General features: G+C 39.9%; 1 protein-coding gene across 1 annotated transcript in view; it reads right to left on the reverse strand.

Moving 5' to 3' along the window:
- The window catches only part of LOC145407416 (glutamate receptor ionotropic, delta-1-like), a 417,443-nt gene that overhangs the window by 57,943 nt on the left and 333,451 nt on the right, over window positions 1-26,049 (reverse strand). Inside the window, exon 6 of the mRNA XM_080278347.1 lies at window positions 4,025-4,205. Coding sequence (XP_080134473.1) covers window positions 4,025-4,205 — 181 coding nt within the window. The remainder of the gene's footprint in view (window positions 1-4,024; window positions 4,206-26,049) is intronic.

Raw genomic sequence — 26,049 nt, forward strand, 5'->3', positions numbered from 1 at the left:
TTTGTCTGGACCGATAACTATGAATCCTCTTTCAGCAAGCTTAAAGCTATCCTATTAAGTCAGCCAGTGCTCGCTACTCCAAATTTTGCTAAGCCTTTTAAGATGGCTGTTGACGCAAGTGATACAGAAGCTGGGGCTGTTTTGCTGCAAGAGGATGATCAGGGTATTGAACACCCTGTATCTTATTACAGTAAGACGTTCACTCCACCTCCAAAGAACTACTCAACTATTGAGAAAGAGCTTTTGGCCTTGATTTTGGGTTTACAGCATTTTTCATTTGTGTTTTGGTTTTGACCCCATAGTCATTTATACCGATCATAACCCACTGAAATTCCTTAGTAAGTTTAAAGATAAAAATCAGAGATTGACAAGATGGAGTCTACTTCTGCAGGAGTATTCATTAGACATACAACATGTCAAGGGGAAAGAAAATGTTATTGCAGATTGGTTACCTAGACTTTAGACAGATTGTTTTAGAGTAATAAGAAATATCCTTTGTAAATTTCTTTTTTCTTTGTGAGGAGGTGTTACATAGCCTATGATTTCATCATCCTTTGTGTAATTCTAACATACAGTATGCTGCATGTTTGATCATGAGCGTGTTCTACCTCACTCCCCCCTTCTACCCTTATGGTAGAGTAAGTCGTTCTCTCTGTTGTTCAGAGCAGGAGTGTCAACTCTTTGTCCCCTATTGCTTCATTTGCGCATTCTTCTTACAAGTTGTATCAAGCTCTGCCGGCCCCTATATAATGAGCTCAGTCTCTGCATTAATTGCCACTTAGATCTACTCATTTTGTTCACATCTCTGTCCTCCCCCGTACAGTTGTTATTATTGTGAGTGCTCAGGAAGTCTCTAACCATCTAGCAGCTGTGTAATTTGAGTATAAGTGTTATTACATTTTTTCCTTGTACTGTATAGCACAAGGTGTTGCTTCATAGGCCTAGTGAGGTTTTTGTGATTCATGTGTCTTTATGTCAGCCATTAGTAATAATATTTTGTATCTGTAATAATATATCTTGCATTCACTGAGCATTATCCGGTTTTCTCATTTTATCAGGGCTGACTTAGATAAATTTACTCTTGCTAATTTCGTGTTAATAGAGGCTATTGCAGTTAACCATATATTTAACCTGTTTTTTGCCATTACATTATCCTTATGAGTCCTGAATGTTTTGTTGTTAGTTTGAGCATTAAACTTTAACTTGTAATTTTACCTAACTCTTTTGTTTTGAACCTGGAACTTTGCGGGACAGTAGTGATTTTTAGTATTCTCACTTAAAGTGTACATTATCTTTCTCTGTTCCGTAACAATATATATATATATATATATATATGTGTGTGTGTGTGTGTGTGTGTGTATGTGTGTGTGTGAATTATAAGGCATGATATATGCATGCATAGGCATATCCAATATTTCAAATATGTTTAGAAATTGTCTCAAATAGTTGCCCAGCCCTCTCACGGGGGAAACCTAGAAACACCTTTATCATTGAAATAATGTAGTACTGACAATCAGATTATTTTATGTCATCCTTCTTGGTACCCAGTATTGTGTCACTTAAGCTGTATTTCCATGGAACTTGTTCTTTATTGTCAGGTTAGATGTGTCTTGAAATTTAGTGAATTTGGTGCTTATCTTTTTGGGAATGTATAGAGGAGGCTGGACTCTGATTAGCTTCAGAATCGGGTCTACATTCCTCTGTTTGCTCCACGACACACAATTATCGTGATATTAAGGTTTTTCAAAACGACTCGGGGTCTATCCCGCGTGCATGATTGCTACGAAGCAACTTCCTCTCATGTAGGTCTGTGGACTGTTAGGCAACGCAGGATATTTCATCAATACTGAATAGTCATGTTTATCTGAGCGTCCAACAAACACAGTCACCGAACCCTCTGTTTTATACAATGGTTGCCTGGTTTTCCAGCTGACTGTAGTATTATTTCTGCTATTCTATCGCTTAAAATTTCATAGTCAGTATTCTTTAATAGCATTTGTGAAGAATCCTTTTTGTGCTGAGTATCTTGAGCACAGTAGACCAAGAGAAAATGCAAGATGAATCCCTGGAACTGCATAGTGATGCATTTGTCAAAAACACATTAGGAGAGAGGGACCTATGGAGTTTGGATAAAAATAAGATGCCACAATATTTTCATTAAATCGGGTTTACATGTGCTTCAAAAGTTCCAATACACATATCTCGGTTCTTTTTTTTTTTTTATGCTCTTGAGTATCAGATTACAATACCATAAAAACTTGTGTGTGGAAGATATGTCTTGTGTCGCTTGACTCAAACACTGATCATCCTCTTGGCACCAGAAATTCAATTATAACTGTGCAACTGAGTATTCACTTTTTAGCAGTTGTTTTACATGCATGCTCCTTGTCTAATTTAAATATTAGTTTCTCAAAAATATCATATTCGACATACTTATTTCAATGATGTTGTGTTTGCATATGTAAAGAAAACAGTGGGTGGCGGTCACGGATGCGATGGTATTTAATCTGGGGAGTAACATAAGGGGACAATTTGGGAACCATTGCCAAAGAGCATGAAGATCCAGCTATTAACTTTAATCCTATGACAATGACACAAAAATAGTTACCTATTTACCTATTCAATGAGACTCTGAATGTTAAGGCATTAAAGGCATTAATTCATAATATAGGCTATATATTTGCTCCTTCCAGTTCGAGAAATATCTTCGAAGTTGATCTAAATCTTCTGGATACAGCAAGACTAAAATAAACAGTATGCCCTTGGAGTGTAGTGGTTAACGAGTGTCCAGCAAGTGGTGGTGGAACATGATACGAATATATGTGTCTGGGATCATTATGTTCAGACTGTTTGGACTGGATGATTGCACAAGGAATGAAACTGTATTATTCAAGGTATACGGCAACAAAATAGTATTGTTAAAAACTTGTAAGATCTACAGCAAGGTGGACATGAAGAAAGGACTAAAATGAGTGTTGACAAGCTGTGACGGAATCCATGGGAATATTACTGGTATAACATCATGAATGAAATGTACGGTTTTGTGCATGGGAAGAGAAAGACAGAGTGGATAGATAGTACGAGTATATATGGAGGAAGGATTGCATGGAATAAAACTCCAAAGTTATAGTTTCTTTAGTGTACTCCCAATGGACACAGTGCAAATGCTTGTGAATCATATATTTTCTTGCAGTACTTGTAGTCGCTTTATTATGGTGTGTCTTTAGTAATTTGTCATAATAATTGTGTAGGGGTAGCCACTGATTAGCATAAAAGACGTCTGTTTACTAAAGGGGCAACCCTATTCAGTACAGTGACATCTTTCAGCATTTATTTCTTGCAAATAACAAACATTATACTCAGCTTAGCAGACACCTCTAGTGGTCAAGTGAGTAATGATAAAAATTTTGATCACCCCATTAAAAAGAAAAAAAAAAAAAAAATGGGTAATACCGTTTTGGTAAAAATATCAATGCAGATGTTATCGACCTGTGGTGGTTAATTGAGATCATTTCAGGAGGAATGTAGCATTAATATTATTGAAAATGTCCAGAAATGAGCAATAAGTCACGACACTTCTCTGCCGACTCTGGCCATGGAAAGTGTTCAGTGAACTTTTTTACTTGATAGCAATTTGAACCACACAGCAGAAGAGTATGCGAAGGATGAAAACTCCGTCATTTTAGGAGGAATGAGAAATACAGAAGCTTGAACGCAATGTTGGCAAAGGACTGTCGGCGAACTTTTGCTCATGTTTGTAAGTTGCACCTCCATATGGTATTTGTTGCGGGGACTACTCAGTCTGCTGGTGTGAGGAACGGAAACAGTCGTTGCCTTGTGAAACTAATAATCAAACTGGGGAATCAAGCGTGAAAGTGTAGACATTGGAAAGCATGTGAAAGATAGTGGGAATTATGAAACGATGCTGGGCACACGTCAGTAAAGCTGAGTATTCTCCAGATAGTGGCGATGAGTGAATAATATGTGTATCCCCCTGTACTCTTGTTGATATATTTCTTCTTACCAGTGTACGAGAAGTCAGCTCCCATCATATTCGAAAAGGTACCATCGACGTCAAAGATTATATGAGTACCGGACCTGACCATAGTGTTCATGCTGGCCGGCATATCACTGAAGGCATTGTAAACCACACGCTTGGTGTCCAGCAGGTCACCCAGCTCACGGAACACACCTGACTTCGCACTCTGAAAATGCATAATTATAGAATCGGGAAATTGCTCGCCTACGATTTCACTTGTCCTGCTTCTCATTTTATTTTTTTTTACTCCTAGCGAATATTAATGCGACAGGTTTGTTATTATTCCTTGCCAGTACATATTTGTGTTTTGATGCTTCATAGAGGAAAGTGACGAACAAGTAAACGCAGTGCAGCAGTAGGCGAACTGTTGGCCTTGACTGTGTGCTAGTATGCCGCAGTTTCTGTTCTCCTCCAGACGACGTGGACAGAATATGACACCGAACGAGACCTACTTAGTGCTGAGCTGGTAGTGCGATGCTTTATTACAATACACGAGGAATACGTTGTGATGACACTGATATTCCTCCAGTCAGGAAAAGCCATGAACCCCCCAAAACAGATCCTTGTTCAGTGTGAAACCGTGGCAACAAATGCCTATCAGCCAAGGGCAGTGGTAAAGAATGAAAATATGTTTCAGAAGTCTAAATGCAGGCCATCACGATTTACTTTCCATATTTTAAAACAACAGTAACCTGCTCACGGCAATGTACAAAGCCAATTTAACCTGAGAATGCCACTATTGTTCTTGCTGCTTCCTGACTATTAATTTATGAAGTCTCTCCAACAATTAGAAAGTTATTTAATAATGCACCTAATAATTCCAATTCTAAGTGCCCATTACTTGAAAATAAACACCAGAGAAGCCAGGAATAAAACATATATTCCTTGAACTGAATGTATGAACATCATATATAGCTCATTTCATAATGTATTCAGTATCTTTGAGGGAGGGGGAGGGGTTAATCATGCTGTATGAAAGGTGGCGATGTTCAGTAGCGAGTTGTATACATTATTCTGGTGTAGCGTCAAGATTTTATTTTTTCTTTGAGCGGATTGTGTCTAGTAAGTGAGAAATTTTTGAACGTTGTGCCGGTTTCCACAGTTCTAGTATTTTATTTCAGTTAATTCCAGAGGATTTTCTTTTCGCAAGACTAACGCCAGTATTTTTTAACTTTTCCTTCCCTTTTAGATGCATGAGAAGGACATCCTTCACTGAATTGGCATTTTTTTTAAATCCGCCTCTTTCTGAGTTGCACGAAGGGCAAGATTTTTCCTTCGAGCAGCCAAAATTATTGGAACTTGAAGGGATCATTCGACCTATCTCTTCAAATAATCCCTTCGCATTTTTTGTGCATTCTTTTGTTGTTTATTGTCTTAAATGTATTCAAAATATCGATGGAAGGTATTGTACAATTTAATTATTATGATTTACAACGATTTACCAATTTTTAAATGATATTTGTATCTTTAAAAGTGTTACCCATGTCGGCTGAGGTGTTTAGCCAAACAGAGGAGACGACATAATATCTCCGATATTCATCCAGTATTATAATTATGCTCTGATACTAACAAATCTTATACATTATGGCCAGGGTTACACGAGGATTTTTGTTTTGTTCAAGAAACCCTTTGCTTGTTAATTTGCCCGGAAAAGAAAAATCTGCCATAAAATTACGACGAGTAGTTCGGCTCATGTCTTCCAGCTGGAAAAAAACAAGTGAGCACCGCCATGTGAGTACATGAGACGGACGTTAATAAGTGACTTTTCTACTTAAGAATAAAAACATTAAAGATAACAATATTCCTCGAATATCATTTATTATCAAAATATTGCCTGAAGAAGGGAACACTGCTGTGGTGTTGGCCAGAAGGCAATTATGGCCGAATAGAAACCAGCAGTATCGATGTGGTGGCGGCCTCCCACATTTCAAATGTGTTGTGCTTTAATTATCGAGCACGAGATATACATGCTTTAATGTATTAGTTTATGAATCTATCGCTCCACCACTCCAAATATCAGCAGCATGAGTCGTTTTAGCAGAACAGAACAGGACTACCAGCCTGAACATTTCTCCTTCCCTTCCACAGAAATCTTTAAGCATATTGAAGAGAAAGAAAAATCCTTCAAAGCGAAATACAGATCTGTAAGTTGGATATTGAAACATTTGATTCTTTGTTTGTCCAAATTTTCTCCAAGAGTAATTAACCCATTCTTTTCGATTTGAAATGTGCACTGCCTGAGTTAGACAAGGAAAACGACAAGTTATTATACAACGAAATTCAATCAGTCTTAGAATACAAGGACTGTGTTATGTGGAGGACTTTAATAATGCTAATATTATTGTGAAAATTCGTGTACAGACAAATAAAGAAACAGGTAAAGAAACTTAAACAGGGTGCCAGAGCACATAGCTGGAGAGAATAGATGAAAATTGTATAATTACTAGTGGAGAAGGAAGAAAACGTGGACAGATGGAGAGAACACTTAAAGGATTTGTTGAACATAGAGAATGAAAATAATGCAAGTATAAGTGGCTGCGGAATGGCTGGGAGAAGGAGGGAGGTGAGAAGAGAGGAAGAAACCAGTAGGATGGAAGTTGTGGAAGCAATGAAGATAGTTGTAATGGGGAAAGCCCCAGGAATTGATGGAGTGCGTGGTGAAATGCTGAAGCATGGGTGAGAGATAGTAGCAGAACGAATGTAAAAGCTGTGCAGATTGGTCTGGGTGGCAGGTAGAGTCCCGGAGGATTGGAAGTCAGGTATAATTATTCCCCTGTACAAAGGAAATGGGGAAAAAGAAGTGTGTGGTAATCATAGGGGCATTTGCTTCTTAGTGTAATAGAAAAATATATGGTAGGATACGTATTGACAGAGTTAGATAAATAACAGAGGAATTAGGAGAAGAACAGGGAGGCTTTTGGAAGGGAAGAGGTTGTGTAGATCAGATATTCATTCCTAGATCTTTAGTGGAAAGATTCTAGGGAAAGAAGTTGTATGCAGCCTTCATGGATTTGGAGAAAGCATATGACAGGATGGATAGACAAGGATTGTGGAAAGTATTAAGAATATATGGAGTAGATGGGAAGCTGTTGAATGCCGTGAAGAGTATGTATGAGGGTGCTAAGGCTGCAGTGAGTGTGGATAGTGAACTGAGTGAATTTTTCTGTTTGAAAGTTGGATTGAAACACGGATGTTTCATATCTCCATGGTTGTTGAGTCTGTATGTCGATGGGGTTATAAAAGAGATACACGGTAGGGCAGCGGATGTTGGAGCGGCCCTTGTGAGAGAGGGCAGTGTTTGGAAACGCCCTGTACTGTTGTTTGCAGATGATACTGTGTTAAGTGAAGACGGGGGGGGGGGGGAGCTGTAAGGCTTGGTGAATGAGCCTGGGAGAGTGCGTAAGAAACGGAATCTAAAAGTGAATGTAAGGAAGGGTAAAGTTATGGTCTTTGAGAGAAATGAAGTCAGTGAATGTACAGTGAGGTTGGAGATGAGGAAATGGAAAGTGTGAGTGCATTTAAGTGTTTGGGTAGTGTGATGAGTAAGGATGGAAGTTTAGAGGGTGAAGTGCAGAAAGGATGCAACAGGAAAGAAAGGTTGCTGGTTCCTTGAAAGCAGTAATAAGAAACTGGGAGTGAGCATGGAAGTGAAAAAGTTACCATATGACGAGAGGAACACACTGAGGTGGTTTGGACATGTGAATAGGATGGAGAATGAGAGACTGACGAGGAGGGTGTATGTGAGTGAGGTGGAGGGGGGGAGAGTGAGGGGAAGGCCAAGGATGAGATGGATGGATGGAGTGGAGAGGTATATGAGACAGGGATGTGTGAGCTGGGAGCAGGGCAATGAAATGGTGGGGGACAGGGCGATATGAAGGCTATTCATTTATGGCCTCCCCTTATGGGATTAAAGCGTCTGGCAGTAGACAGATAGAGATGGACAGACATTGCATTTTTAAGCCAGGCAGTGAATATACCAATGTATGGTGCTAATAAACTCGACCTTGCCCAAGCATTGGACAGTGAGCTAATAAATTTTGTTAATGATAATTTTGGCAACTGTGATCATAATATGATGAGGCTTGAAATTAACATAAACTGTTAGACCAGCACTAGTAGCTTCTTCGTTCCTAACGTTGAAAATGCTACATTCGATAATATGAGAAACTAAGTTTCCAAAACCAATTGGATATAGTTACTACACATGAAAAACGTTGATGAAATATGGGAAATATTCGCTAATCGATTGAAGTATATCGAAGAAAAAAAATAAACTGAGCTTTGCCTGAAGAATTTATTACTTTTATAAACAGGCTTGGTTGTCGAAGAATATTGAAGAAATACTTGTCCGCAAGAGAAGAACATTTTAAAAATTTGAGGGTACAAGAAATCACATTGACAGTACCCAGCATCCTAAACTGCGAGGACAATAATATGAAAATTACTGAAAAATCTAAATTAGATTCCAAAGTGAAAATTCCTCGTGAAGGAAGGTCAAACCCTAAATTATTTTTTCATTACGAGTGAGTAAGATAAATGTAAAAGATAGCATACGCCCTCTACTAGGCTCAAAAGGCAATCTCGTCAATCACTGTTCAACAGCCAAAATGGTTCTGACTTATTCTCACCTGTTTGTAACTACTTTGTTACCCCCAGTTTCTAAACCCTAAAATTTGGCTGTCACGTAACCTTGACGTACTTCATCATAAAATTCCATGAAACATGCAAATTTGTCAAATTAATGTCGATAACTTTATATATTGTTACAAAAATAATATACTTAGTCTTTAATTAATATCATATACTAAGCACAAACCGATATATTTACAAAACATTATTACATGACCTCTGAACATTAGAAGTGCCTCTGCTTTATGTGTTTGTAGCAGCAATTACTCTCCAGCTGTAAAGTCCAACAATAGTCGCTCATCTTGTTTGGATTGAATCGGCCTTGATATCGGCTCTCCTTTCTGACAGTTTCGCCACATTCATCACTGACATTGCCAATAATAAACAGAAAGGAGTCCAGATGAGAATGGAGGAAATTTTTCTTGAGCGACATTTGAGCACCGAGTGCATAGCAACTCTTCAACATCTTTTCCACAAGTTTCTTATAATTCGATGCTCGAAAATTTCTTAGGCAATTCTTGGTAAGAACCATGAAGCTCACCCAAGCAGCCCTTTCCATCTCAGATAAGCTCTTTACAAAATCCTGATCGTTGAGTATAAGATGAATTTGGGGGACCATTAAAAAAACCTGCCTTTACTTTGGCCTCAGATACTCGTACAATGTTTTGGAACTTCGTTAGCAAGCAGTGGAAGCCAGCACCATCCTGATCCATGGCCTTCACAAAGTACTTCATCAAAGTTTCAAATGAAGTGGAGGCAAGAATACCTTCTCAGGGTCATCAAGAGGTTTGTTAAGACAGTTGAACCTTCCAGTCATATCTTTCGGTCACACTGGGCTTTCCTTTTGTGTGTAATGCTTAGCGTCTGCTCTGCCATCCCATGAACAGAGAAAACACATGTGCTTTGTGTAACCTTGCTAAAGTCCTAGAAGCGAGCAGATAATTTTCAGGTCCCCACAGATGCTCCACTGATGCGTTTTGTAACCAGTAGCGGTCAACAGAGTACTCATGGATTCATAACTTTCATTAGTTCCATGGGCATGCACAACTGGAACAGAAGGAAGCTCGTTTCCATTATGGAGAAGGACTGCCTTTAGAGCATTCTTCCCAGAATCTATGAACAACCGCCATTTTCCTTTTTAATAAGGACGAGACTTTGAAAGCTGTTGCATTAAAGATACATCATAACAGTAACAAAGCATGTCATTAGAAGTACATTGAGAGCTTTTCGTGTCTATGATGGAAGGTGGTGGGACAAAATCCACCTTGTAGCATGTTCCGTTGTTTGAGTCGAGATCCAAAGAAATCATTTTTCTCCTTGGGGGAGTTAAGGTCTCTTAGAAGGTCATGCAGCTCAACCTGACTGATGACTTGTGGCTCCTTGCTCCCTACATCTTCCTGAAAGTCGGCATCCATGCAACAATCCTCCTCACTAGATTCTGATTCACTTGTGGTACGTAATGGAGGATCTTGGACTGGAAGCTCAGGGCCATGGGGTGCTTGCCTTAGAGAAGGTACGTAAGGATACCTGATCTTGGACAGAGTTTTCACTGAATTTCCTTTGGTGTTAGTGAGGCAAAAGTGGCAGTCAGGACGGTGATCATTTGGTTCGTGCCAAACCATTGGTACAGTGAAAGGCATACCTGATGGCCGTTTCATGTGGTTTACACCGAGTTTGCATGCAATATGGGATGCCCACTTCTTGTCTTGATTACCATCAGGTCATGTGAAGTAATGTTTCTAAGCACTTTTGACATTCCTTGTAATTGGTCTCTTCAGGCTTTCAAGGGTAAAGAAGCCGATGTAGCAAAAAGAGTTTGATGCATTCATACAGTTGCGGTACTTCATTGCTTGCCAACACAGATCAAGGCACTGTAACAGTAAGGAAAAGCTGAAATGGAATAATAGCAAATATAAGATTACCACTGCATACATTGGTGTCATTAAAAAATCATCTGCTTGATGATGGGAAAATTTTACCTGACTTTCGGTTGTGACTGATTCACTCTGAGTTGCTCTTGTGATTCAGGTACTTAAATGAAACTGATGTAACCGCCACAGTTACTAGCTGAATGCAACTTTACAAGGTATATCTATCTCTGTGTTTGGAGACGAACCGGATTTTCCAACACATGAGCAGATTTTCCTATGGTATAACGGTTCTCGAAAACTGGACGTGCTGCCGAAAATTGGATATTATATTCGAAATTTACAGATTCATGTTGCTTAGAATCACCTTAAAAATATACTAGAACCATAACACTTTTTTAATTTTGTCGACCATTGAATCAAACAACAGCAACTAATGATGATCGACTACATTCACAGTGATCTCACAGGAGAAAATCCATAAATATTTCCATCCCTCACTCTGTTTTCTCAGGACAAGATGAGTAGATGAGTAATCAGTCAACGAAGTGAAAGAACTTCAGTGAATCAGTCTATCTATCTATTGCCAGACGCCTCAATCCTGTAAGGGGTGGCGACAAACCAATCGCCTCCATGTCGCCATGTCCCCCGCCATTTCACTGTCCTGCTCCCTGCGCACAGCCCCCCCTCTAATATACCTCTCCACTCCATCCCCACATTTCATCCTCGGCCTCACCCTCTCTACCCCCTCTCCACCTCACTCATATGCACTCTCCTCGTTAGTGTCTCGCTCTCCATCCTCTCCACTTAGCCAAACCACCTAAGTGTATTTCTCCCAGAATTTTCTATCTCATCAACATCCACGCAACCATGCTCCTTCACTTCCTCATTTGTCAGTCTGTCTCCATGTAACTCCACGGGTCCACATGCCCATCTCAAATAAGTCTTTTCCACTGTTCCCACTTTTGATTTGTGTTCTTCCAACAAGGTCCAAGCTTCACTTCGCTACGTTAGACTTGGTATGACAGTACTATCATGGAGCGATATTTTCACTTCCTTGCTCACTTCCCTATTTCTTATCACTACTTTCAAAGAACCAGCAACTTTTCATCCTTGCTGTACTCTTTCAAGCACTTCACCCTCCAAGCTTCCATCCATACTCATCACACTTCCTACGTACTTAAATGCACTCACAGTTTCCATTTCCTCATCATCCAACCTCACTATACATTGAGTGACTTCATTTCTCTCGAAGACCACAACTTTACTCTTCCCTACATTCACCTTTAGATTCCGTTTCTTACACTTTCTCCTTGATTCATTCACCTAGCCTTGCACTTCTCCTTTGCTTTCACTAAACAAAACAGTATCATCTGTAAACAACAATGCAGAAAGTTTCCAAACGCTGCCTTTACTCATTGCAGCTACTCCAACATCCACTGCCATACCTTGTATCTCTTTTATAACTCCATCCATATACAGACTGAACAGCCATAGAGACACGACACATCCCTGTTTCAATCCAACATTCAGACAGAACAATTCACGCAGTTCGTTGTGCACACACACTGCAACCTTAGCACCCTCAAACATACTCTTCACGGCATTCAACAGCATCTCATTTAAACCACATTTTCTTAATATTTTCCACATTCCTTGTCTATCCACCCTGCCATATGCTTTCTCCAAATCCATGAAGGCCACATACAGCTATTTTCCCTTCTCTAGAAACTTTTCCAGCCAAGACCTAAGGATGAATTTCTGATCTACACAACCTCCTCCCTTCCTCAAACCTCCCTGTTCTTCAACTAATTCCTCTGTTATTTCCCTAACTCTGTTAGTAAGTATTCTACTACATACTTTTCTTATTACACTTATGAGACAAATGCTGCTGTGATTCTTACACACTTCCTTTTCCCCATATCCTTTGTACAGGGCAATAATTATACCTGACTTCCAATCCTCCAGGAATCTACCTTCCTCCAAAGCCAATCTGCACATCTTCCATAGCCATTCTACTAGTATCTCTCCTCCATGCATCAGCGTTTCGCCACGCACTCCATCAATTTCTTGGGCTTTCCCCATTTTGACTTTCTTCATTTCTTCCACTACTTCCATCCTATTGACCTCTGCCTCCCTTCTCACCTTCCTCCATCTTCCCCCCATTCCCCAGCCACCTATACTTGCATTACTTTCATTCTCTATGTTAAACAGTTCCTTAAAGTGTTCTCTCCATGTGCTCACTTTTTCTCCCTTCTCCACTGTGAATCCACTATTATTATCTTTCGCTCCCCACATAACTTCTTTATCACAGTGTTATGATCTATTAAATTATTTTAAAATCAACCCAAATACAGTAAATCAACTAATCCAGACGAGACAGCACCTCGCATGCCTGTAACTAAAACATTCAATTAACCATTAACTGAATGAAAAAAACTCAAACTTTATAGACGCCCGATAATATATCACGTATCTTTTAAAAAGGCAACCAAAACACGGCACAAATTGCCGCCCAGTAAGTGTAACATCAGTATTATGCAAATTCCTAGAAAAAAGTAGAAAAAATTACATCCTTCCTTAGTAAGCATAATCTTATAACAGATAATCAGCACAGGTTTCATAATAATAAATGATGTCTTATAAATTCGATTGAATTGCTTACAACCATATGCGATAACTTAAATCCAAAAATACCGCCGGATATTATAAACTTATATTCACAGAAATCGTTTGATAAGGTTCCTCATTTAAATCTCTATCTATAGTTCCACTCCCTAATCCCGCAAAGGGATTGGTCAACCTGTCCCTCCACGTCACTCCACATACTCTCCTCTCTGGTAACTCATTTCCACTGCTCTCAGTCTTGACTTGTTCCCCTCTAGCAAGGTCCACGCCCTGTTTCCATACTTCAGGGTCGGGATCACAATACTGTCATGCAGTGACTTCTTAACTTCCTTAATCACCTCCTATTTCTCGTCACTGCTTTCAGTGAACCGACAACTTTCCTTCCCTGCTATACCCTTTCAAGCATTTCATCCCCAAAACTTCCATCCTTACTCATCACACTACCCATGTACTTGAATGCACTCACGTTCTCCATATCCTCACCATCCAATCTCACTGTGCATTCTGTGACTTCATTCCTCTCAAACACCATAACTTTACTCTTGTTTACATTAACTTTCAGATTCCTGTTCTTACACACTGTCCCAAATTCATTCACCAAACCTTGCGACTCCCATTCATCTTCACTCAACAATACTCTTTCATCAACAAACAGCAACACCGGAATCTTCCACATCTCACACTCATTCATTAGAGCCACCCTGACATCCACTGCCCTACCTTGCATCTCCTTTACAACCTCATCCATGAATCTATTAATCAGCCATGGAGACATCACACATCCCTGTTTCAGTCCCACATTTAGACCAAAAGAACTCACCCAGCTCACCATTCACTCGCACAGTAGCCCTAGCTCCCTCGTACATACTCTTCACAACACTCAGCAATTTCCCATCCACTCCATATATTCTTAATACCTTCCACATACCTTGCCTATCTACTCTGCCATATGCATTTTCCAAGTCCATGAAGGCAGCATACACATTCTTTCCATTCTCTAGATACTTCTCCACTAAACATCTTAGAACAAATATCGGATCTGCACACTCTTTTCCCTTCCTAAACCCCCATTGTTCTTATCCAACTAGCTCCTCTTATACTCCATACCCTATCGATAAGTATTCTACCAAATATTTTTCCAATCACACTAAGAAGGCAAATACCCCTATGGTTACCACATACTTCTCTCTCCCTTTTTCCTTTGTATAAAGGAACAGTTATACCTGATTTTCAGTCCTCTGGAATCCTTCCCTATTCCCAAGCCAATCTACGCAACTTCCATATCCACTCCACAACAGTCTCACCCCCATACTTCAGTATTTCACCACACACTCCATCAGTTCCTGGGGCCTTTCCCAACCTGATCTTCATTGCTTCAACTACTTTCGCCCTACTGATCTCTCTCTCCCTCCTCTCATCTCTTCTTCTCCAAGCCATTCCCCAACCACTTATACTCTCACTGCTTTCACTCTCTACATTCAACAAATCCTCAAAGTGCTCCTTCCATCTCTCCATTGTCTGTCTCTTTTCCATCAACAATCTATTATTCCCATCTTTCACTCCCCTACTTTTTCCGTTTTCACACTGTCTTACTTTCTTTACCTCCTTCCAAAACAATTTCTTATACTCCCTCCATTTCACATTCAGATTCCTCCCATACTCTTCATCCACTCTCTTCTTTCTCTCCTTCACCACTCTCTTCTTTTTCTCCTTCACCAATCTCTTCACCTCTCTTCTCCTGCTCACATATAAATATCTCTCTCTCATCTTTGCCTCCTATACTCGCTAGCGAGTCACTATATGCCTGCTTCTTTTGTTCCACAGCTCGCTTCACCTCGTATTTCCACCACGCTGTCCCTTGCACATCCCTGCATCTCCTCCTCACTCCACAAACCACCTCGCACGCTGTGCCTATCTCTTCCGTGAATATCTTGCATACTTCTTCCACCCCTTTCATTTGTTCTAACTCACAGCTTCCCAGACTTTCCTCCACTGTGCTCTTACACTCTGCCATGTTCTCATTCTCCTGCAACTTCTCCACTCAATTCACAGGAGCTGTTTCCTCCTGTCTTCCCTTCATCTCTTCACCCATTTTCTTTGCAGCCTTACCTTGGCCATCACTAAGTGATGGTCCGAGATTCTATTCCCCACACTCTCCACACTCATGCATCCAACACTTGTCTTCCCATTCGCTCACCCACACACTCGTAATCTATCATTGCCTTTCGTTCAACAAGTTCACCGTCCAGCCTCCTCATGGCTCTCTATGTATACCTGTGGATCATCTTATGCCAGAAGAAGGTGTTGGTTATTGCCAACCCCTTACCAGCACAGATGTCCACCAAAGCACTACCATTCCCATCTACTTCAGCTGGCACACCCCACTGACCAACCACTCCATCTATTCGTACATTCTCAACTTTGCCATTCATGGCTCCAGTCAAAAACACTCTCTCGCTCCTCTCAGACTTAATCATACATGCTTCTACACTAGCCCAAAACTCATCTTTTACTCTTGCCACTCGGTCCCCTGTTGGTGCATACACACATACAACCGCCCAAGCTTGTATACCTACTTTCATCCTCACCCACACAGTCCTTGCACCCACTGTTCCATGCTCTCCTATATTCTTCTTCCAATTCTTGTTTATCATCAGACATACTTCCTCTCTTGCCCTCTCATTCTCATTAACTCCCGCACATGTTCCTGAACCATACCCCCATTCTCTCACCCTTTCACCTTACCATTTACGAGTAGTTTCAGTCAATCCACGTACATCGACTCCTGCATCCTCAAGCACCTGAAGAATCTCTCTCTCTTTCACTTCATCATTCACTCCTCTCACATTCCACGTTCCCATCATTAGACTGTGCTTTGTCCGTTCCTTTGTCGTCAGCATATGTTCCGTCTTTGTCTGAAGCGATTTATTACTTCATTCTAAGACTACTAGAATGAAAAAAAGCCCAACGACTTTTCTAACTCATCATGTTCATGGATTACAGACTGTTCACAAATCACACTGTTTAGTAATAAATGAGCAATCATCAAACTGGCTAGAAGTAAAAGTGGACTTCTTCAAGAATCAGTTCTATGACAAGCTGTTTTCGCTGTTTATATTAATGATCAAGAAAATTAACTCGTTTCTAAGATATCGAAATTTGCAGATGACACAAAGGTTGGGGGCAAAGTGATTACAAAAGCAGACTGCGAACCTATGCAAAATGACCTCGATAAGTTAATGAATTCAATTGAAAAACTGTCTGACAGGTCCGGGCAATGATTCGATGGTATAGTTCAGTAACTTATTGATGCCTGGGATCCCTGTCCTCCTCAACAGCTTCCTAACTTTTTCTGACCATGCAGGGTGTATGGGGGTTAAGTTTGTGTCTCTCTGTAGTTTTGCAATACATCACTCAACATTGCATGTCGGGTCTGTGAGACTCAGGTGTACCTGAAAGGGGAGAATTTTTCACTATGAGTTTGCAAGTTGATTTTATGTTGTGTGAGATCCACTATGCCCATAATGAAGGTCCTCCATCCCTCAAGTTGTGACAGGTGCTAGGCTCATACTGTTCTTTGTTTTCGTGTATGGTGACGGGAAAAAATATATATATATATATATATATATATATATATATATATATATATATATATATATATATTTAAATATGTGGAGCTCAATGAATTAAAACTTATTCACATAGTTCTGTAACTGATAAGACCTAATCCATGTAGGACATTCAGGAATTCATTATATAAAATAAGTGTGACACTACAGCATTTTTTTAAAAGCCGCGTCTGACAGACCCAGGTTTACCTAAGTTGTAAGCGAAACTGTAGGTCTGCCTGATGAGGGTTAAGGTAATGCACTTTGGGGACAAAACCAGTGAATATGCATGTTGCACGTTCAGTACCCAACTGATGTAAGTAAAGATCGAGAAGGATTTAGGAGTCGTTACCAGTAATGACCTAAAAAAATCAAAACAGTGTATAATAGTCAGTCACAAGGCAAACAAATTATTCTGCATCATTGCAAATGAACTTTGGTCATGAAACGCCCAATGTAATCTTTAAGCTTTACTTGTATGTGTCATTAGTTTGACCACCCCTAGAATTTCATGTGCCGCAATGGTCCCAGAATCTTATTACGGATGATGATGGTGACACAAGATGTTTCGTATGTAGGAGGACTTCCGGGCCTTCAGAGCAGCCTGTGAAGCCTATACCCTGAATTGTATACATGAAAAAAAAAGAGGGGGCTCTAGAAAGTGCGGCACAAAGACACAAAAATTTTCCTATCATATCAAAATTTATCCTACAAAGAATGATTAAAGAAACTAAAGGTATGTTCCCTATAACAGCTATGACTCAGAGGGTATCTAATACAAGTAATTAAAATTGTTAACAAATTTGACGATGTTAGATATGATCATTTATTTGAAGTATATAATAGTGTGAATACAAGTAATGGAATGGAACTGAAAAGTATGAGATGCAACACCAACATAGGGAAAAATTAATATTCGCGTATGCTAACACCAACAGTAGTAAGTAGTTAGTGTTGGTACTTTTAAAATTTGGCGAGACAAGTATTTTGAGACTGGGCTACAACTGACTAACTATTGTTCATTTCCAGGTTCAAGTGTATGTTGACGACTGTGAGACGTTTGCTTAGTAACGGGAACATTTGCCGATTGTGTTTCCTTTTCTTTTACAGATCTCGAGAACAAAGATTACATAACGCGTATTTGCTCCTCTTCTGCCTTTCCTATAAAAATTCCGAATCTTTATCTTTCTAACAAGCATGTTTTTTTTTTTTTTTTCTTTTTCCTGCTAATCTAACTTGATGGTGTGGTGGATGGGGGAAAGCTTTCTTCTTTTCTATCTCTTTTCTTACAAGTTGGCTAGATCTTAGCAGAATTATAACTTATTCCAACAGATAGCCACATCATGGGCATATAGGCCTCCTGTTATCTCTTTCCTATGAAATCCTATACTCTCTCTCTCTCTCTCTCTCTCTCTCTCTCTCTCTCTCTCTCTTTCTCAGTATCTGAAACACAGTTAATGACAGTGTAGATTTTCTGCATGGCAGGAGCTTCCTCCCATGACCATGTGTCAACTTATTTGTATATCCTCTAAATCACTGCCAGTGCCGAATGGCACATTAATTGTGGGATAGCCTGTGGCATCAAATTAATGCGATCTGTCAAAAACTGCAAACAATTAAGGGAACGGGATGAAGGTCTGGGAAATTTTGACACTGACCTACTCTACCTTCAGAAGCACTCAGGCAGTTGGTACTTCTCATGAATCTGTCATGAGTGGACACCCATCTTTTGCTCCTTTCAAGGACAGCACCCCTCACACTGCTGGCCTCTGAGCTCATACCAGGGTCTTAAAAACCTGAAATCAGGGCTGAGCTCTTCCCCAAGGATGAGAAGAGTGATGCCAACCACAGTATATGTGCTGAAGACTAAGTAGTATTGACGAACCCTCAGACAATGAAACAGACAAGTGGAACCAGATGCCAACCAAAGATGACATATGATGACTCCGAGGACGAGGATGATGCTACACCTCTTTCTCGACACAAGACTGCTGCATCACCGGCCAAGAAGAAGGTGGCAGAGCAATTATTTCTTGCTATAAAAGGCCGAGGAGGAGGCGAACCACTTTACATGAACACCAACAGCAGGAGCACAGCGTTAATTCCTCCTTCCTTGTTCCACAATCACCACCATTTCCCTCCATCTCATGTGGCCTCTTACCATCCCATGCAGTTTCACCAGCAAAGCCTGTACCGGGGCCATTCTCCTTGGTACCAGAAACCTTGTCTACCCCTCGGCCTTCACGGCAGACTAAAAAATATGAAGTAAAACATGGCCACCAGCAAAGGATCAAGAGGCACTCCAGGCAGCATCGACAGGTAATGGCATCACATTCCTTAGCATCCTACTCCTGGAATCCGAATTCTGACTTTGTACCAAGGACCTTTCGTAACACAACAGAATTAATGACCAGCAGTTCAGTACTGATCTACTTTCCTTTGTTTTTTGACGAGCAGTTGATGAAACACATTGTAACGGAGACGAACAGTGTGTTCCACCGGACTACCAGTGACAGAGGACAACAAGGGACCTACAGGACTTGGTTTTGGACTGAGGTGACATTGTCTTCGTTGTAAATGCTCTTGGCACTGACGGTGACGTTGATGCCTTTCGTGAAGAAACATGCAATTGTTGAACACTGGACAACTGATGTTCCTACACGTCTCAATGTATATGGGAGGCACATGTTTTAAAACATGTACCAGAACACCCTACGTTTCCGTCATTTCTCAGACAACACTACCACAGACCCTACAGACATTCTGCAAGAAATCAGACCTATTTTAGACAACCTCAGAGACAAGATAAAATGCTACTTTGGGGCTTGCCAAAAGGATATACCTGATGAGTTGCTAATGTAATTCCGTGGCCATATTTCTTTCAGGCAGTACATTCTACCGATACATCATCATTTTCGTATGAAGTTAATTGCACTATGTGATTGTGAGACAGTATTTGTACAGGATATGATAATAATTTATACACCGGGGCAACGACTGAAATTCCACATAATGATCGTCTTGGCATTTCTGGTGCAGCAGTGAAGAAAATTATGGAAGATTATGTAGGTATAGGTCACATACTCTACACAGATAATTGGTAGGCATCTCCAGAACTGGCACTGCACTTGCTCACCAGCGACATTAGGTGTTGTGGCATATTGCAGTCAAACCATTGTGGCATGCGAGTGTTCAGTAAACAGCAAGAGAGAGGCTCTGTTGAGATGCAGCGATGCACAGATCTTTTTGTCCTGCATTGGGAAGACACATATGATGTGCACATGGTGTCAACTGTGCATATAGGGACTCCCGATGACACATTGAAAATAGATTGTGCGACAGGCTAACGCACTCGGAAACCAAATGCAGTGACAGTACAATATTAACATGCGCTTGGTTGATGAGAGCGACATGCAGATTGGTAGTGTGGAGTGAATTCGTCATTCTGTCAAGTGGTAAAAAAATATATATATATATATATATATATATATATATATATATATATATATTTCCACTTGGTAGACATGTGTTCAGAACGCACATCGTTAATACTGCCAGAAATCTGGACAAATTATTTATATGAGGAATTTCGTTCACGATTGTGTGTTCGAAACCTTACAGTAATATGGTACACTGTCGTCAGAGCCACGGGGGCTTACTGGTTCAATTTGTGACCAACTAGACCGAGTTAGTGCCAAGAATTGTTCTGTTGTACATTTTGTAGAAAAACTGCCACCGCCCAGTGAAGACAAAGGACCAGCAAGAGTTGGCTGGAGTGCCCCGCAACACTGCAGTGTTTGTGCAACAAAAGAGAGATGGCAGTGAGAGTGAAAACTCACCACCTGGCAGTGTTATGGACTTAAGGTGGTTCTCTGCCCTCCCTACTTCCCAGCATACCATACCACTGAAAAGTACTAAGTTGACATGAAGTACTTGTAAATATTGACAAAATAATCTGTTAAAGAACTATTTATAAAAGTAAGTATATGTTAGTGATAATGAAGTAAGTTTAACAAAGGTAGTGTGGTTGCGTGGGGTTGACTAAGAAAATAAGCGGTAGTAAACAAGAAAGAAAAGAAAGTCAAGAAAAGAAATTGTGTTTCCCAGACAGTGACTGCTTATCAGAGTTTGCTTTTGACCTGGGAAGGGAAGAAAGAGAGATAAGCATCCTTCACGCTTGGTGCCCACTCCACAACGTACAACCCATAACTCTACAACCGTAAAAGGTTAGTTTTTTTCTCTCGTTTATGTATTCTATTTATGGCATTATTTCTTTTATTGTACTGTTTTTCTTTTTTTTTCTTTTTCAGGGAAAAAATTTATATTCATTCTGTCTTGTGTTTTACAACTATAACTTACAATCTTACAATCCCTTATCCCTCCTTCCTCAACCCACCGTGTTAATCTCTGGCCTTATCTTTGTTTGACCACGAGGGTTGTCCCTAAATACACATAGCTGCACCCATCATCCTGACACAAACTAAAAATAGAATCCTGCTCTTTCAACACGCATGATACCACCCAGAGTACAAAAATAACTCCATACAGAAATACACATTGACATTCAATAGGCGTCCACACTGAAAGTATGGAACGTGTTCGAGCAAGCGAGCGAGCAAGTCAGGCAGTGCTGAATATTGTCTCATGTGGCTCATCATTTTCCTCTGATTCCCTGACCTGAAGATACTAAAAAGAACTTATTAGATTACACCAAAAATATTCCCTCACACTTCCTAAAACCAATACTCCTCTTGTATTAATTTTAGGTGTAGGGTTTGGGGCCTAGCAGGTTAAGAATGACTTTGCTTCTTGCTCACTCACAAAAATTACTTTCACCAAATCTCTTGGTGCGCTCCTATTCGAATCAGAAGTAAGAAATTCGGAGATTCCATCATTGATCAGGATGTTATACTAGTTTGACTCAGACTCAGTCAAAAACTTCCAAAAAAGGCTAAAGAGAAAGTATTATTTGATTTGAAAAGGCAAAACCTGGTTGCTATTAGAAGTCGTCAGAAAATACTGCTGCGCTACTCACGCAACCTTAGCCTGTTACTTCTTGCGCAGCCGGCTGTTACGCTAATCTGCCTTATAAAAAATTGTTTCTTCGATTTACGGAACAACTATTGGGAATTACGGGTTGTCTATGGAGTGAAAATAATTGAGGATTGTTATGCGATTTTCAAATTGATGTCTATCTTTCTTGAAACTTCAAAACTGGCCGAGATTTCCAAAAAATATCGCTACTGTACTACAGAGTTTTCCACCCAACCCCTGCCCCCATTTCTTGCTGATGCATAAATCTTTCACTTGAGTACGTATGTCGCGGGTCCAACCTGTGACTAAGTTCGGAATAAACATCAGAAGGGGGAAAAGTTCATAATTATGATTGTTTTATTAATAAGTACATATATTATGTACTGAATTTGTTCATTTTTACATATTCTTGTTTTGCAAATGCATTTCAGCAACATATAAGGTGTGCTCGTGGTGATTATATGGATGTAACACCTTCGTTTCCCTTCACATTAAACCCCTCGTGCGAGGTGTAAATCTCAGGTTGCATCCAGTTTTGTCTGCAATGATTCAGTCTATACACACACAGGAGCACCCTTATCTGGTAACAGACTAAAAATAGCATATTTCGGCTCTCCTTAGACACACACTACACCGCCCAGACTAAAAAGGTAACTCCATACTTGGATAAACATGATAATCAAAATTGTGAAAAAAAATCATAACTATTTTTCTGTACAACTTCCTATATTATGTACTGATTTTACTCGTATTACATCATTCAAGTTATTCCAAACCATTTCAGCCACAAGGAAGTTTTTTTTTTCTCTCTCTCTCTTTCTCTCTTGAAAACATGGATGTTTCTTAGTGCGCTGTATTTATCGTGCATTTGCTTAGTTTTCACCAGTGCTTCCACAGTCATTTTGCGGCTTCTGCGATTCATTTCGAATCACAGGATAGGTTTTAGAAGGTAAAAATTACGTTACCAGGTGTGCCAGAGGATCCTCTTCAAATTAGTAAAGAAAAAATAAAAATCGATTCTCGGAACTTGAGAAAATGGTCCTGGGGACGGCCAGGGAAGCCAGTAAATTTCTGATGGCACGGCCATTGAGGGTATATATTCAGAAATATTGAATCAGACTGAGACAGCAACTTTATTCAAATACCGCTATGCAATCTTAATTTAATCTATGAACGTAGGCTAATATTCGCTTACACAGTCACTACACCCCCCCCCCATTCTATGTATGACTGATCATTATCTGTTGTTTTCCATTACAACATTTATAACAGGTTTTAAGTTTATTACTAGTAGCAGTGGAGAGGTTTATGGAAAAACGCAACGTGTCTTATGGCAACGAGGCACTGCGAAATTTAGGCACAGAGTAGAGCTTTGTATGTCACACACCTTGAAGTACCTGCCTTGATATGCATTTCAAATATTGTTACTGACATGGAAGGTTTTAGTTTTCCTTCCCTTACATTAAGATATTCTCACGTCAAGGCAGTCCAAATTTGGTATCAGTTAGGGTAAAATAGCTAATCGTTCCAAACATATAAGGCAAGAATGGCCAGCTAAATCAGGCTTTACTGATCTACCAGAAGACCCGCCGACATGTCGTAAAAATACCCCCGCTAATACCAATACACCAGTCCTGTATGAGACAGCCCTAGCATGTATTCAATATGGACGGTGGGTGTTAGCGCCGAAGTGGTGACATGTAGAGGTGTATGGTATGTAGGAGGACTGCTGGGCCTTGACAGCAGGCTGAGAAGCCTATGCCCAGAGTCGGACACATAAAAAAAAAAAAAAAAAAAAAAAAGCTGCTAAATCGTGAGTGAGCAATCCATCGACCCCCTATGATTTACCCCAACATGGACAAATGCTTTTGACTCCACCTTGTGTTGAAGAGATGTAAGAGGAGTTCCCTCATACACAATAGTTGTACTCTATATAGGGGAGAATAATATCCCTTGGCAAATTCAGCAGCTGTGCAGGGGCAAAGAAAGAACAGGGTCAGCTTAGCCTTTTGAAGTGGATTCTGCTCGGAAATGAGATCTTGCCATAATAGGGCCCGAAAGAAAGAACCCCCAGGGAAACTGAAAAGTTACAAAGTACTGAGCTGTGCAGTAGTGAATATTTAAGGATATTCCTGTAAAAAATTTTGTGAGGTCAATTGATTTTTTTTTCATGAGTTAAAAACAAGTTTCTTTTAATGCAATCAAAAATACTGCAAAATAGTAATGCAGGCGTGCTGCAAACAGCCTCATACTAGAATTAATTTACTAACTTCTGTGTTGAAGTCTGTGAGAGGCGAGTGGAAATATGAAAAGTGGAATCATCATCATGTGAATGGATATTGGTAGCCGTGATCTCATATCACTGAACAACAGAAAAAGAGAGAGAGAGAGAGAGAGAGAGAGAGAGAGAGAGAGAGAGAGAGAGAGAGAGAGATTTGGTGACAGGACAGAACCTTGAGGAAAGCCACAACTGACAGCCTTGCATGAAAAGTTGGTGTCTACAACAGCAACTACAGATGAAGGCACAGACAGAATGAAAAGAAAGGTAAGAGGGCAATATGGAAATTTAAAATTTGTGCCAGACTTAGGCGACATAATTTTGGATGCAAAGTGCAATGGCCAGTTTTAACCAAAGCCCTGAAAGATGGATAATAAAGAGTTAGAAAAGGAAAAACAGAAGATCTGCAATGAAGCATCCCCGGTAGAACTCATACTGGCCATCAGAAATAAGATCGTGAGAGGTAAATGTAGTTTCAGATTATTCCTGTTGAAGATAAATTCATAGACAGAAACAGTACAATATATTAAGGTTTTCACTCTGGTGGTGCCAGTAACGGCCATAAACCTCACTGGGCTCAAATTGCTAGTGACATGAATTGACTTGGCACCACCAGAAACAATTTCACTACACAACGACATGGAACAGTGCACGATTTTTTCTGCATTCACTATGTACTGATAAATATCTTTTCGAAAACATCGCACTTCCTGTTAATATATATCAACTTTTCCCCAATGGAAATTTTTTAAACATAAATTTTCTTTTACACTGATTCCCAAATAATTGGTATTAAAACGAATAATTTTTGCATCATATATGATGATTTTTCCTAAATATTATAAGGAAAAACTTCCACTGAAAAACTACAATTCCTTGATACATCACTGTTCTAGCCTGCATAATTTTTCAGCACGTTTAAGCAGATTTAAACTACTGAAATCATGTGTTCTAAATGTGCGAGTCTCCCCCATATTTCTGCCAAGTGATGAAAGCAACAAATAAGGAGTAAAAACCCATGTACGTACATGGATAGTAGGTTATCTATTGTCAGGTTCAGGTGCCTCTGACTCCATTCCGGAATTCCAGACAAACATATATCAAAATATAAAGACTGACAAATCAATGTCATCTAGGCGAAGCAAGAGAAGTTATGTACTTTGTGAAAAGACGCATCAATGGCCTGGTAAGAGCAAATGGCGATAGTTAGAGAGCTGGGAGTGGTAACCCTTCCTCGACAGAGGTTGAATGACACCTTATTTCGAGCAGGAAGGGAAATGGAACAAGCTGACAGACAAGGGCAAAACAGTTTCAGCACAGAAGGACAGTTCTTGAGAACAACAGAAGGAACTTCAGTAGGTCCATACAACTTTATAGTACTGATGAAAATGAGGACAGAAAGTACATCTTTGGAAGATATTTTTCTGACATGCATGAGGAAGTCAAAAGAGGGTGAAGGAGAAACGAAGGAATAACATCGCAATGATTCAATGTGCAATGCTAGGAGGATGTTCTGGCAAAGATTTCAGCCTAGTCAGTCGGACAAATACTGTATTTTCAAGTCCATCAGTCGGCAAAGAAGAGGGAAAGACGACGAAGTATATTTATTCTAGTGGCTTATGACAATGTGCCAGAGAGAGTGGGAAGAATCTAAGCTTATGATCATTTGGATTTAATTATCTCTAGAAATATGAATATCAGATCTGAAACAGTTCTGGCAAGAAATATACAGTTGAACCAATGAGCTTCAGAGGTAAACAGATCCCACCACCTCTTGAATCCACCCCCTATTAGGACAGTGCTAGAAAAAGGTAATTTAATTTCATTTCTTTTTTAACCCGATAAAAGGTAAGACAAAAGAAATATGATTCTCTGGTCTACAAAATAATTTGGTTAATGCATATGATACACTTTGGCGGCTCTTAAACAAGGAAGCTATGATCCATCCATGGACTAGCAAGGAAA

The sequence above is a fragment of the Coenobita brevimanus genome, chromosome 8 (assembly GCF_032717465.1).
Source record: "Coenobita brevimanus isolate Jiangsu-jjx chromosome 8, ASM3271746v2, whole genome shotgun sequence".
Lineage (NCBI taxonomy): Eukaryota > Metazoa > Arthropoda > Malacostraca > Decapoda > Coenobitidae > Coenobita > Coenobita brevimanus.